Raw genomic sequence first — 12,462 nt, forward strand, 5'->3', positions numbered from 1 at the left:
GCCCACAGGGCTGGGGCTTGCCCGCCCGCCCCGCGCCCACGCGGGTGTGCCCGCGCAGCCCCGCACATGCGGCGGGGGCCGCGCCGCGCATGCGCCGCGGGCCGGCGAGCACGGAGCGGCGGGCGGGGGACGGGCCCGTGACTCAGGTAACGCGGCGCCGGGGCCGGACCGGGTGGGCGCTCGGGTTTGGGCTCGGGCTCGGGCCCTGCGGGGATGGCACACCGCGCTCCCGCTTCCCCGGGCCGGCCGGGCAGCGCTCGCCCCTTTCCCGGGTGCCCGGTGCCGGCGGTGCTCCCGGCAGGCGCAGCCTGGCGCGGAGGGCACGGCCTGTGCGGGCACCGCCGCGGGGTCGCTGATTTTGTCTCGTTTAACGTTGACTCGTGTCCCGGGAAGGAGCCGGGAGCTGTGCCGGGAGCGGCGGGATCACGGGCAGCACCTGCGGGGGCGTCCCCGCACCGGACGGGGGGTCACGGTGAGGGCCCGACCTGCCGGGGCCCGGCCCCTCTCCAGAATCTACTGAGCTGGGTCTAGACTCGAGATTTATTGAGCAGGTCCCAGGCGGGTAAATGTCCTGCACGAGGAGCAGCAGCAGCGCTGTTTATTTACCTTCGGGTTACGGTGAAGTTGTTTCTCTTGCCGCTGAGTTCTGGGCAGCCTGTGTGGGGATCGGGGAGGGAACCCGTCCCTCGGTGGGGTGTGGAGCGTGGAGAGCCTGCCAAGGCATATTCTGCTTCCTGGAGTTTGTACTTGGACCCTGTTCTAAGGGAATGCTGAGCTGAGGGGGTGCTCCAGCTTCCACCCACCTCCAGCTCAAACGTGCCCTTGGAATTGGCCACGGTTTATTTTCCAGGAAGCTCTTTGGAGTTGTCGGGTCTTCTGAGAGTGGATATGCTCAAATAGTCTCGAAATTCTTACTGTGAAACTGCTGGGGTTTGGTCGAGCAGGTGGCTCCGTTGTCCTGGTGGTTTTTAACCTCTGGGTGCAAATTCTGTTCTATCTAAATAGTGGTTTGGGGTTTTTTTTTCTGCTTAAATTCACATAAAATTACGAGGTATGCACACAATGGTACTGCCTTGTGCTTCCCATCCTGTTTTAACATTCTGTGAACGTGTTCTGTGCAGGTTTTGCTGGAGTGAGGAGTCTTTGACAGAGGTGCTTATTTTTGCCGTCCTTGTCATCCCTGTCTCACAGTGGGTTCCCTGTGTGAGGCACTCAGAGGAGAGCTGGTCAAATTTAGAAACCAAATCGTTTCTATTCTGAGTTTGTAAGAGCACGCTCTCATTAACATTCGGGTTCCCACTCGGCTCTGGTTGCCGGAGGGAGTAAAATGAGCCTCCCAGCCGAGCCTGGTGCAGCTGATCCTCCGGGGCTGGTTGGGAAGTGCAGCAGGAGGGTTAGAGCTGCCTTTTGGGGCTCCGTTTTTGGACCTGGGAGAAGCTCCTCCTTGGGCTGGGACTGTTTTGAGATCGAGCAGAAAAGACAGGAAGCTGAGGGGAAAAAAAAGGTGAACTGATAAACTCTCTGCAGGGTTGTGGCTGATCTGGGGAGAGCTTTGGGCTCACAAGCCCGAGTTTACTCTGTTGGTTCAGGGCCTGGTGTAATACCCATCCTCTTCCTGCCTTTTATTTTTTTTTTGGTTGAACTCCCAAGAAAAGGTCTTTGTTTCTAAGCAGAAATTGTGCTGGGACACTGTGGGACCTGATTCTGAGCAGGCAGCCTAGAAAATCACAGATGGGCTCTTTGGAACTAAGAGACTATGGGAGCATCACTAAAATTGATTTTAGGATTTACTGCTGCTGTTACACATTGGTTGAGCTGACTGTGTCTAATTGCTAATTAATAACAACTGTAGGCACAGAGTGTGGTCTCAGAAGTGAGCTGGCAGTGCTGGGTGGGAGATGCTGGTGGAGGGAGCTTTATAGTGGAACATTTCTGCTTCCAAACTTGCTCATCTGAACAGCATGGCCAGATGTGAATTTGCTGCTGCCATAAGCAATCTCACCTTCAAAGTTATTTTTTCTTGTATCAGTAGTCACTTTATAGAGAAAATGGCAAGATCAGGCAGGGGTTTACTTCTCTCTCTGGTGTGACCCTCGTAGTGTTTTTAAATAGCTCATGGGAGTTGGGGATTGTAATGGTGTGATGTAACAAAATTGATAATTAAATCTGTCATTGCAAAGAGTCCCTTTTTGTTTTTTTCCAGTGAAAATGAAGAATTTATATCTTTTTATTGCTTTCCTGTTCATCCCATGGAGCTTTGCTTTGGCAAAGTATGATGAATTTGAGGATGGAGATGACATTATGGAATATGATGATAATGACTTTGCTGAATTTGAAGATGTGAGTGAAGATGCAGTCACAGAGTCTCCTCAGAGGATCATCACTACAGAAGATGATGAAGAAGAAGCCACTGTAGAGCTTGAAGGTCAGGATGAGAATCAGGAAGACTTTGATGATGCAGACACGCAGGTAAGGCCTCATCTTCTGTGTTTCCTAATAGTGTCTCTTTCTCTCTCACCTTATCTTTTTGGATTTTACTTCCTGGGCTTTGGATTTTCATGCTGTTTGTGATTTTTGTCCTTTAGGAAGGTGATACTGAGAGTGAACCATATGATGATGAGGAGTTTGAAGGCTATGAAGAGAAACCAGATGCATCTCATAGCAAAAACAAAGACCCCATAACAATAGTTAATGTAGGTATAACTGTTGATCTGCTTTCTAGTTGGAGTTGCATCACTTATTTTCTCAAGGCAGTGTGCCAGGAATGTCACTGGGGTACTAATGTGCACCTGCAATGTACAAAGTGTGGTTTTTAGCTTGTCTGTGACTAAAGTTTCACCTTAGAAATGGATGGGTTTTGAAACCAGTCTCTCTGTCCATGCTGAATCACCTTGTTCCCTCCCAAGACAGTGTTTCACAGAATGATCAGGTGCATTTTTATTACCCCTAAGATCTCTTTTTAAGTATGTTAGTGAAAATTAAGGTTTGGATACTTCTGTGACTGAAGGGGGGTACAGTGATAACAGAATGGCTAATTAATCTCTGAGGTGGCAAGGTCAGGAAGGCTTCCCTGCTCCCCCCCACAGCCTGTGGCTCTTGGTGGCATCCTGAAAATGCTCCTGGACATCAGGATTTCAGTAGAAGGTACATGATGATCAGATAATGCTGTGATGGGCAGGGCATCAAGCTCAAATGCTCAGTGAGTTGAAATGCTGGGCTGTTTACTCTGAGCTCTATTGGAAAGGAGAAGTATTTTGTTTGTATTAAGCGAGTATTTTGGGAATGCTGTTCCCAGTTGTTTCCTGTATGTTCACTGTGCCCCAGCAGAGCCAAGTGCATTATGTAGGCTTAGCTCTGTCCTGTTGCCTTTGTGGAGCTTCCTGCTGGGTTGGGGATGGAGCTTCTCCAGTACTCTGCATTCCCAAATGGTTTGTGTACATAAAATCCACTTGTTCAATATGTAAAAGTTTCTGTTGCCTTACACAGGTCCCTGCTCACCTTCAGAACAGCTGGGAGAGTTACTACATGGAGATCCTGATGGTGACAGGTCTCCTGGCTTACATCATGAACTACATCATCGGGAAGAACAAAAACAACCGGCTGGCTCACGCTTGGTTCAACACTCACAGGGAGCTGCTGGAAAGTAACTTTGCTCTTGTTGGTGAGTTCCATAATGACAAAGATCCAGTTTTGGTATCTGAATAAAGCTGGGTTTTGACCACGTAGGCTGTAGCAAATCCTTTTCTGTAACGTGGTGTGAGCTCTGAGCCTTCTGGTGAACTTTGGTGTTCCAGTTTGTGACTTCAGGTTGTGGTTCTCTCTCACTGCTGTTTTCCTCAGGGGATGATGGCACTAATAAAGAAGCTACAAGCACTGGGAAGCTAAATCAAGAAAATGAACACATATATAACTTGTGGTGCTCTGGGAGGGTGTGCTGTGAAGGAATGCTCATCCAGTTAAAGGTAAGGATGAGGGAGTTTGTGGTGCTGTTTACCTGTCACCAGCTGTCAGGTTCTAGAGGCTTTTCCATTCCAGTGTGAGCAACAAGGAGTCCCAGCTCAGCTCTTGTGCTCACATTCAGGTACAGAGTTCTGGATATGCACATATGAAGGAAAAACTGGATAATTAAATATCTGTACAGGCCCATGTTCTGCCCACCAGAGTAGGTAAGAGTGAGCACTTACAGAAGGAGTATAGAATCCAGAGGTATCATGTGAACAGAGGTAACTCTGAAGAGCTCAGCTGCTGCTTAGAGGGAGGAATGGACCAACAGGAATTCCAAGGAATTACAACAAATACAAATACAAAGCCCTGCACTTGGGATGGAACAGCCTCAAATGTAGGTTCAGCTCCTGACTGGAGGGAATAAGGCCCTGAGAAGCTCATGTAATGCAGAAAGTGGGCTTGCTTTTGAGCTCTATTGGTGACAGAGGGGAAATTTAGGTTAGATCTTAGGAAGACATTTTTCACTGTGAGCGTGCTGGGACACTGGAACAGGTTGCCCAGGGAGGTTGTGGCTGCCCCAACCCCAGAAGTGTTCAAAGCCAGGCTGGATAAGGCCTTGAACAGCCTGGTCCAGTGGGAGGTGTCCCTGCTGTGGCAGAGGGTGTTGTTGGGACTAGATGATCTTTAAGGCCCATTCCAACCCCTTAACAATTCTATGATTCTCCAACTTCAGAGGACCTCTCAAAGCTAAATTATTCTATAAAAACATCTCCTTACAACTGCCCTGTTCTAACTTGAGCCCTGCTGCTGTCTGCCAATGGAGTGCTGCACTGTGGGCCCGTTCAGCTGTTTTCTGTGCTTACCAACTTGTGTTTTTAGTTTCTCAAGAGACAAGACCTGCTGAACGTCCTGGCGCGCATGATGAGGCCGGCGTCGGACCAAGTGGTACGTACTGAGCCCTCCAGATTAGCTGGGGTAAACCTGCATTCCTTTGGTTCTGCCCTGCAGCTTTTGGTTGTTCCAGGTGATTTCTGTAGTATTCCACATCTTCCAGTTCAGCAGCTGTTGAAACAATCTCAAAGAGTTGTTTGTGTTTCTTTCCTGCCTGTGAAATGCAAACTGCTGATGGCTGGAAATTTGTTTTATCTGTGGGCTTTATCGTTTGAGTGCTTTGGTGAGCAGTCTGCCATGATTCAAGACCTCAGCTTGATAAAAAGTGGTTTTACAATCTGAAATACTTAATGATTGTTCTTTTGTCTGCTCAGTATTTAATCCATATGTTGGTCTGGATATGTTACTCTGTACTTTCTCCCTTGCTCTTGGAGAGCATAAATACCTAGAGAGGTTACATTTGGAAGAAAGAGGCTGTGTGCACTGTGAATTCTCTTTCCATTTATCTCTAATTGTATTTACTTATATTGCAAATTATTTTTACAGCCTGCTGTTCCAGTCCCTGTCATTACACCACGACACTGAACTAAGTGCTCAATCTAATTAAAAAGCTCCCTTACTTTAAGACACACTGGGAAGCTTTAAATCAGCCACCTTCCTCTTGGCTGTGTCTGGCCTTGCTTAGTCTTTGTTCTTAGGAATCAAAGTGTCAGACATTGGAATCTGATCAGGACTAACAACCTTCTGTCTCACAGCAAATAAAAGTGACAATGAATGATGAAGACATGGACACGTATGTGTTTGCTGTTGGAACCAGAAAAGCACTGGTGCGACTTCAGAAGGAGATGCAGGACCTGGTATGTACCTGCATGGAAGAACCTCTGCGCTGCAGATTCATTGTTTGCTTGGGAACAGCTGGAAACTTGTGACAGACCTGTTGGAATTTGCGGGGAAAAGACATTTTCATCTACTGGATGAAAGTCTAATGGAATCAAAGGTTGGAAGTGTGAGAGCTGCAGGAAAAGAGTGGAAAGCAGCTTGCACCTTCCTTTTGGGGGATAGCTCATTTGGGAGGGGCTGTGGTATATTGGCAGGACACACGTCACTTCACCTCATTTAATTTGCACAAATGGGTTTTTCAGGGATTGAAAAGTAAACTTCATTAGTGATCTGTGATGTGGAAAATTTGGGGTTAAGTCATCTGTTTTTATGTGATCTGAAATGAAAACTTCCCATATGTTCCAGCCCTGAAGCTTGCAAAGAATCCAGTGATAACAAGCAGTGCTTTGCAAATCTTTTTTTCTCAAGTAACACTAGAGTGGGGCTGGGAGGATGCCAGGTTTTGTTCTGTTATCAGTGTAAGCAAAAATGCCTTAATCCACTTTGAGCATTCCAGCATGGATGTATTAGAATTGTTTTATCTTTTTCCTGAAAGTGCTGACTATTGAAGGGAAATACCAATTTAAGGACTGAGATGCTTTGTGCTTTACTTTGTTTGAAATGTCCCCTGGCCAGGCTCAGCAAGGGTATTTTTTATTGTTTCTTTTCTGGTCCTTTTAGGGGTCCCGGTGTTCCAGCACAGTTCAGTCTGATAAGATACTTAGAAGCTTTGTGTTTATTTTGCTTTCTCATTGTTCTCTTTGAAACAGAGCGAGTTCTGCAGTGATAAACCCAAGTCTGGTGCAAAATATGGGCTTCCAGATTCGCTGGCCATCTTGTCGGAGATGGGGGAGGTCACGGAGGGAATGATGGACGCCAAGGTAAACTGGAATGAATTAACACAAATATCCCTTGGAAACCCTGGCACTTACAGCCTGTGGGACAAGGTTCTAATCTTTATGTCCTCTGAGCATCACAACAAGAGAGCCAAATGGCCCTTGTGGGATCTAGGGAAATCAAGACCCTAATGAAGCATGAGGGCTGGAAGGAGGATGTAATTCTCTTTATTCCTTTTTTACATCACAACTGTTAGTCTGTCCTGAATTCCAGACTTAAAATTGTCTTTCAGAGCCTGGGAGTAGCTTCACCAGCCAGTTGAAGGAAGGTGTTGATGGTGTATCTGCAGGTCCTCATAGCTGACTTGTTTTCAAATTAACTGGAAAATCCCAAATGAGAGTTACATATCCGAGTTACTCACGTTATTTCCATGCACTGGGGCCCGTTCTAGCAATGAGTAAAAACATTGGAGTTGAAATTTCAGTGTCACTGTGGCAAGCTGAGCACAGCAATTTCCTGAGTGATATATGGAATCACAGCCTGGTTGGGGTTGGAGGGGACCTCAAAGATCATCCAGTTCGAACCCCCTGCCATGGGCAGACAACCTGGCAAACCCATATGGAGTGGGGAGGCTGCAGATGGGTCGGTGCTGGGCAAAACTAACCCCGGGTTCTCTTTCAGATGATACATTTCCTCACACACTACGCTGACAAGATCGAGTCCGTCCAATTCTCGGACCAGTTCTCCGGTCCAAAACTTATGCAAGAGTAGGTACAAAGCCAGATCTCTGCCCCCAGTAGCTTTTGTAACTCCAAATAAAATAGAGGCCTTGTTTGCAGTGTGAAACCTGCTGGAACGCACACAAGGGGAGATTGGGAGCAAAGGTCAGACAGGTGAATAAATACACTCCCAATGCTTCCAAACGCTGCATTAATGAGAAGATCAAGGTGCTGGATTGCCCTAATGTTTGTTTTTGTGTGCTGGTTCCGCTGTGCTTTGGGCAGCTCTGGGTATCAGACACCACCTGGCAGGTGCAGTGCACTCAGCTGCATGGAAAACAACTCAGAAATCCTGCCCAGGGTGTGCAGGACGTGAAAGGGCCACGACATAACACTGCAGGAGAGCTCAACACCTAACTCAGGTGCTGTTTGAATGCTCTGAAAACTAGGTTTAAGCAAGTCTGAAGTGTAAAAAAAAAAACCCAAAAAACCAAACCATCATGGCTGCTTGACCTTCCCTCCTTGATCCAGCCAAACACTGCTGCTGAATCCATCCCTTGGCGACTTTTGTTCAGGATAATTCACAGCTGTGCTTCAGAAATACTCAGATGCAGCTGCTCTGCTGTTTCTCTGAGCCTCCCAGTCCAGAGGTGCTTTACTGCTGCTTCAGGATTGCCAAGTGGTGGGAGATCTAATCTGAATTATCCTGTAGGTTTTTGCAAGGGTGTATTATGCTCACAGGCATATAAATAACTGATCTCTATCGAAACTTGAAACTCTCCTCCAAAAAAAGGAACAGGCTTTGATTTAACTGTAAGACAGCAGCGTGTGTACCTTGTACTGAAATTGTGGAGGATCTGTGAAATGTAGGCCTGAGTTTCTCACATGAGAATACTGTGGGATTTTGGGCAGTGAAGACTTGAATTCTTTAGAAATTGTTTTGTTTTCCTAGCACATTTATGGATCTTTAGTAGTATAAACAACAGGACGTGTAAAAACGAATGTAATTAAAAATATACAGGCCTCCTTGGTACTCAGAGGCCCTCTGACAGTCAGATGGGCTGGTGCTGCATGTTTTTGCATTCATGCCTTTTCCCTGCACACTTTTGAGTAAAACACTTCAGGAATCTGAACAGTTTGAAACTTAACTTTGGTTTACAGACAGGCTTTTAATCTTGTTTGTTTTATTCAAATAATTTCCAAGTGTCTGTTGGTTCTTGATGAGGTTTTTGCTGACAATGGAGGTTATTTTTTATTCCTGTATTTTTTTTCACTCATTCCATTTTTTCTTTCCTCCAGGGAGGGCCAGCTTACAAAACTGCCCGAAACTAAAAAGACACTTTTGTTTACATTTAATGGTAAGAGAACTGGTGCCTGTGTGTGTCTGGGGGAGTTTTGGGCTTTATTTTTGCAAGTCACCTGCTCCAGTTCTGTCACCTGTGGAAAATAATGTATGATGAATGACTTCAGTGCATGTACCAGGATTACTAATTGATAAACACAAGGCAGCAGCACACTGGGACACTCAGTCTTGCTCTCACTGATCTTAGATCATGCTCCTCTCTACAGGTGGCTTACTTTTAAGCCACGAGCCTTGCAGTTTGAGCTTGCACAGACTCCCCTGGTTAACCCTGGTTTGAAATAAAAGCAGACTGTTGAGAACCTCTTCTAGAAAAGGCCTGTAGTTCTCTTCAAAATTCAAGGCTGTCTCTCCAAGTGAAGCTTCCTAAAGAGGAGGATAAGAGCATCTTTATTTCATGAACAGTGTGACCAATAAGGAAAGAGCGTTAGAGCAAGTAGAAAAGTCCTGCCAGTCTCTCTGAATGAACAAGTAACTCTTTATTTCAGTGCCTGGTTCAGGCAACACTTCCCCAAAGGACATGGAGTCTTTGCTGCCTCTGATGAGCATGGTCATCTACTCCATTGACAAAGCAAAGAAATTCCGGCTGAACAGAGAAGTAAGTAGTGTCTTTTTGTGTCTTCTGAGTGCTGTGTGAAACTGCAGCCATTACCACTGGATCCTTCAGATCAGGAGCCTTTTGTTTCATGTGTGACTGCTGGAGATGCTGCATCCTGCTCGGGGTGGGGGGAAATCTAGATAAACTTTTTTTTTTTTCTCTCCCTCTGTGGAAAGGGTAAACAGAAAGCTGACAAGAACAGGGCACGTGTGGAGGAGAACTTCCTCAAGCTGACCCACGTGCAGAGACAGGAGGCTGCCCAGTCCCGCCGGGAGGAGAAGAAACGGGCGGAGAAGGAGCGGATCATGAACGAGGAGGATCCCGAGAAACAGCGTCGGCTGGAGGTGGGGGGATGTCAGCCTGGCACAGCCTGCTGGCACGTTCCAGCAGTGCAAACTTTGATTTCTGTTTGCTGGGAGGCAGACAGCTGTCAGGGTATTTACTGCTGCTCTCTGAAACAGGGCAACCCCTCACCCTGAAACCGGCTGGAAGGGGAACATTCTTCCAGATTCCTTGGGCATGCAGTGACAGGACCAGGGGGGAAAGGTTTTAAGCTGAAGGAGAGTAGATTTACACTGGATATTGGGAAGGAATCCTTCCCTGTGAGGGTGGGGAAGGCTGTCCAGAGAAGCTGTGGCTGCCCCATCCCTGGAAGTGTCCAAGGCCAGGTTGGATGGGGCTGGGAGCAACCTGGGCTAGTGGAAGGTGTCCCTGCCCTTTCTGGGATTCTGTGATTTCCCTGCTGGTTAAACATGGGGAAACTGAGGCACGGCTGCACTATGCCTTGTCTGAACCAAAGGGAGGATGGTGGAGCCTGTGCTGGCTGGAGCATAAAAGAGGGATGTGCTTCCTCTTAAATTTTGGGGAAAGGGTTTTGTCTTTGTGGGAACCCCCCACACACACCTTATGAGAAAGCCCACAAGGGAGGGAGGTGAACCCAGCACTGGGAGCTTTGTTTGGCTCAGAAATGCTCCACTTGCTCTTTGAGGAGATCCCTGAGGTTTATTCACAGCCCTGTCCTTGCCCACAGGAAGCTGCTCTGCGGCGGGAGCAGAAGAAGCTGGAGAAGAAGCAGATGAAGATGAAGCAAATCAAAGTGAAAGCCATGTGAGAGGCATCCCGGTGCCACCTGGGGAACTGTCAGTCACGGGTACAAAGACCTACGTAACTCCATAGTCCTCTGCTTCTTTGAACACTAGTAGCCATTCAGAGAAAAGTTCTTGCATTGGTGTTACTTATTTAAGTATTGCAGCAACATGCAGGTGTGTGTGGAGAGCTTTGTCTCGGCGGTTCTTATTCCAGGTGGTAAAAAGTTTTGCTACTTGTCTGTTTAAAAAAAAACAAACAAAAAAATACTGCAATATTCTTGAATGCTCTTTGTCATTTGTTCTTTAAAAACAGAAGATTGTAAACCTGTCCACGTGTGCTGGTAACATATTCATGCTTTGGTTTTAAACTTTGGGTTTAGTTAGTGGGAGGGAAAGGGGGGGGAAACTTAATGGGGAGGAAAACTGCACAATAAACACTTACTGTGCATTTATTTGCATCAAGGCACAAAACTTAGAGCCTTCCATACACAGTATGGATTCTTCAGGGATTTAAGCCCAGTAGAATAGCAGTGATTTTTTCTTTTTTTTCTTTTTTTTTTTTTACAAACAAGGGCCTGAAGCAGTATTAGGTCACCTGTGGGCATGATTGGCTTATGTATAAAAGACAGGGATGGTTAGACCCAAGGGAGTGGAATACATGGATAGCTTCCTACCTGTGGGTTTGGATGCTGCAAGCTTGGCACAGTGTGAAGTCTGTGATGTCAGCTTATTGTTCCTTCAGGAGTGAGTGCATGGTGAGTTAGCAATTCAGCCAGCTTTCCTTGGGTGTTTTTAACTGTTCAGGTTTAGTTCAGACACTTCTCCTGATCCCAGCAGCTGCTGCCTAGCTCACTTCAGCCAGGAGCCAGATTCAGTGAGGTGCCTGCAATTGCCAACGTCCCCAAGCCAGTCAAAACCTTTCAGAGGACATTTATCCTCTTCATCTGCTCAGTGGTTGCCTGAGGGTTTTGAATCCAAATGGGAAGAATGAAGTGAATGCCCTGTGCAAGCACTTTGCTGGGAGAGCTCTGCATTTTATAAATGCTGCCTATCCAGAAGGCATTTTATTGTTGCTTGTAACAGACTTTGAACAGTTTTGTGGGGAAACAATGTCTTGCATTTTCTTGTTCAATACCTTGTGCAAACTTGGTTCTGAGGCAATAAGAAAGAGCTGCTGTTGAAACAGCAACTGCTTAAACTTGTTCCAGCATGGGATACTTTACCCTGATTGAAATGCAAATGTCTGTAACCTGATACATGCAAATACATTCATTTTATAATGGTTGGTAAAAATATTTAAAACCAAACTAATGTAGAGTATGTGAAATTTTAGCACTATTTAGCTTTAAAGATTAATACAGTGTTGTTTCACAGAGTTCTTTGAAAGGAATTATTAGTTTGTGCTCTTCTGAGTAAGTGGACAGCTTTCCTGAAGTCCCATCCAGTTGTGGGCCGTGGCAGCTAATTTTGTAATATGAACATTCAAATGAACAATCTAAAGAGTAAAATATAATTGAAACACTCCACTTGCCTACTTTACTTGGCTCGACTCAGTGTTCCTTTCATTTAGTAGGATCTCAAAGCCTCGTTTGTCCTGGGTAGGTTTTGAACATCCAGGAGCTGCTGTTCCCTCTGCTGGGATGGTGGGTGGTGGAAGTGACTCCTTCCACCTGGGATCTGCAGGTTTGGGATGGTGGAGATGGAGGATTTGCCCCCAGGCTTAAGGATGGGGTTTATGGTTGGGGGCAAGAGCAGAGTGGGTGGGTGACTGGTGGGAGCACAGCCTGGGCCACTGAGGGACCCATGGAATCAGAGAAGCTGGAAAAGACCTCTGAGATCATCGAGCCCACCCTGTGCCTGATCCCCACCTTGTCCCCAGCCCAGAGCACTCAGTGCCACGTCCAGTCCTTCCTTGGACACCTCCAGGGATGGGGACTCCAAACCTCCCTGGGCAGCCCCTTCCAGTGCCTGACAACCCTTTCCAGGTAGAAATTCCTCCTGCTGTCCAACCTGACCCTCCCCTGGCACAGCTGGAGGCCGTTCCCTCTCCTCCTGTCCCTTGTTCCCTGGGAGCAGAGCCCGACCCCCCCCGGCTCCCCCCTCCTGTCAGGGGGTTGCAGAGCCAGAAGGTCCCCCCTGAGCCTC

The 12,462-nt window shown here is 47.0% G+C and overlaps 1 protein-coding gene across 2 annotated transcripts; it reads left to right on the top strand.

The window, feature by feature from the left end:
- The first annotated feature begins 37 nt into the window (after window positions 1–37).
- On the top strand, window positions 38–11,841 carry CCDC47 (coiled-coil domain containing 47). 2 transcript variants are annotated; one of them, XM_051768724.1, is made up of 13 exons: window positions 38–146; window positions 2,204–2,469; window positions 2,586–2,693; window positions 3,487–3,661; window positions 3,841–3,962; window positions 4,825–4,890; window positions 5,592–5,693; window positions 6,486–6,596; window positions 7,234–7,319; window positions 8,571–8,629; window positions 9,120–9,229; window positions 9,406–9,573; window positions 10,260–11,841. In XM_051768724.1, the coding sequence occupies exons 2-13, from the start codon at window positions 2,209–2,211 to the stop codon at window positions 10,338–10,340; spliced, it is 1,449 nt and encodes a 482-aa protein (XP_051624684.1). In that variant the 5' UTR covers window positions 38–146; window positions 2,204–2,208; the 3' UTR covers window positions 10,341–11,841. The 2 variants fall into 2 exon arrangements, with proteins under 2 accessions (XP_051624684.1, XP_051624683.1); XM_051768723.1 differs by lacking the exon at window positions 38–146 and adding an exon at window positions 169–472.
- Window positions 11,842–12,462: the final 621 nt, after the last annotated feature.

Source organism: Manacus candei, unplaced genomic scaffold (genome assembly GCF_025592945.1).
Source record: "Manacus candei isolate 608988 ecotype Guabito, Panama unplaced genomic scaffold, ASM2559294v1 h1tg000096l, whole genome shotgun sequence".
NCBI classification, from domain to species: Eukaryota; Metazoa; Chordata; class Aves; order Passeriformes; family Pipridae; genus Manacus; species Manacus candei.

Excerpts from the sequence above, each read along its gene's own strand:
- CCDC47 (XM_051768723.1), top strand. The coding sequence starts at position 214 with ATGGCACACCGCGCTCCCGCTTCCCCGGGCCGGCCGGGCAGCGCTCGC. Across the intron at positions 2,470-2,585 it reads TTGATGATGCAGACACGCAG|GAAGGTGATACTGAGAGTGA; the intron begins GTAAGGCCTCAT and ends TTTGTCCTTTAG. Across the intron at positions 8,630-9,119 it reads ACTTTTGTTTACATTTAATG|TGCCTGGTTCAGGCAACACT; the intron begins GTAAGAGAACTG and ends TCTTTATTTCAG.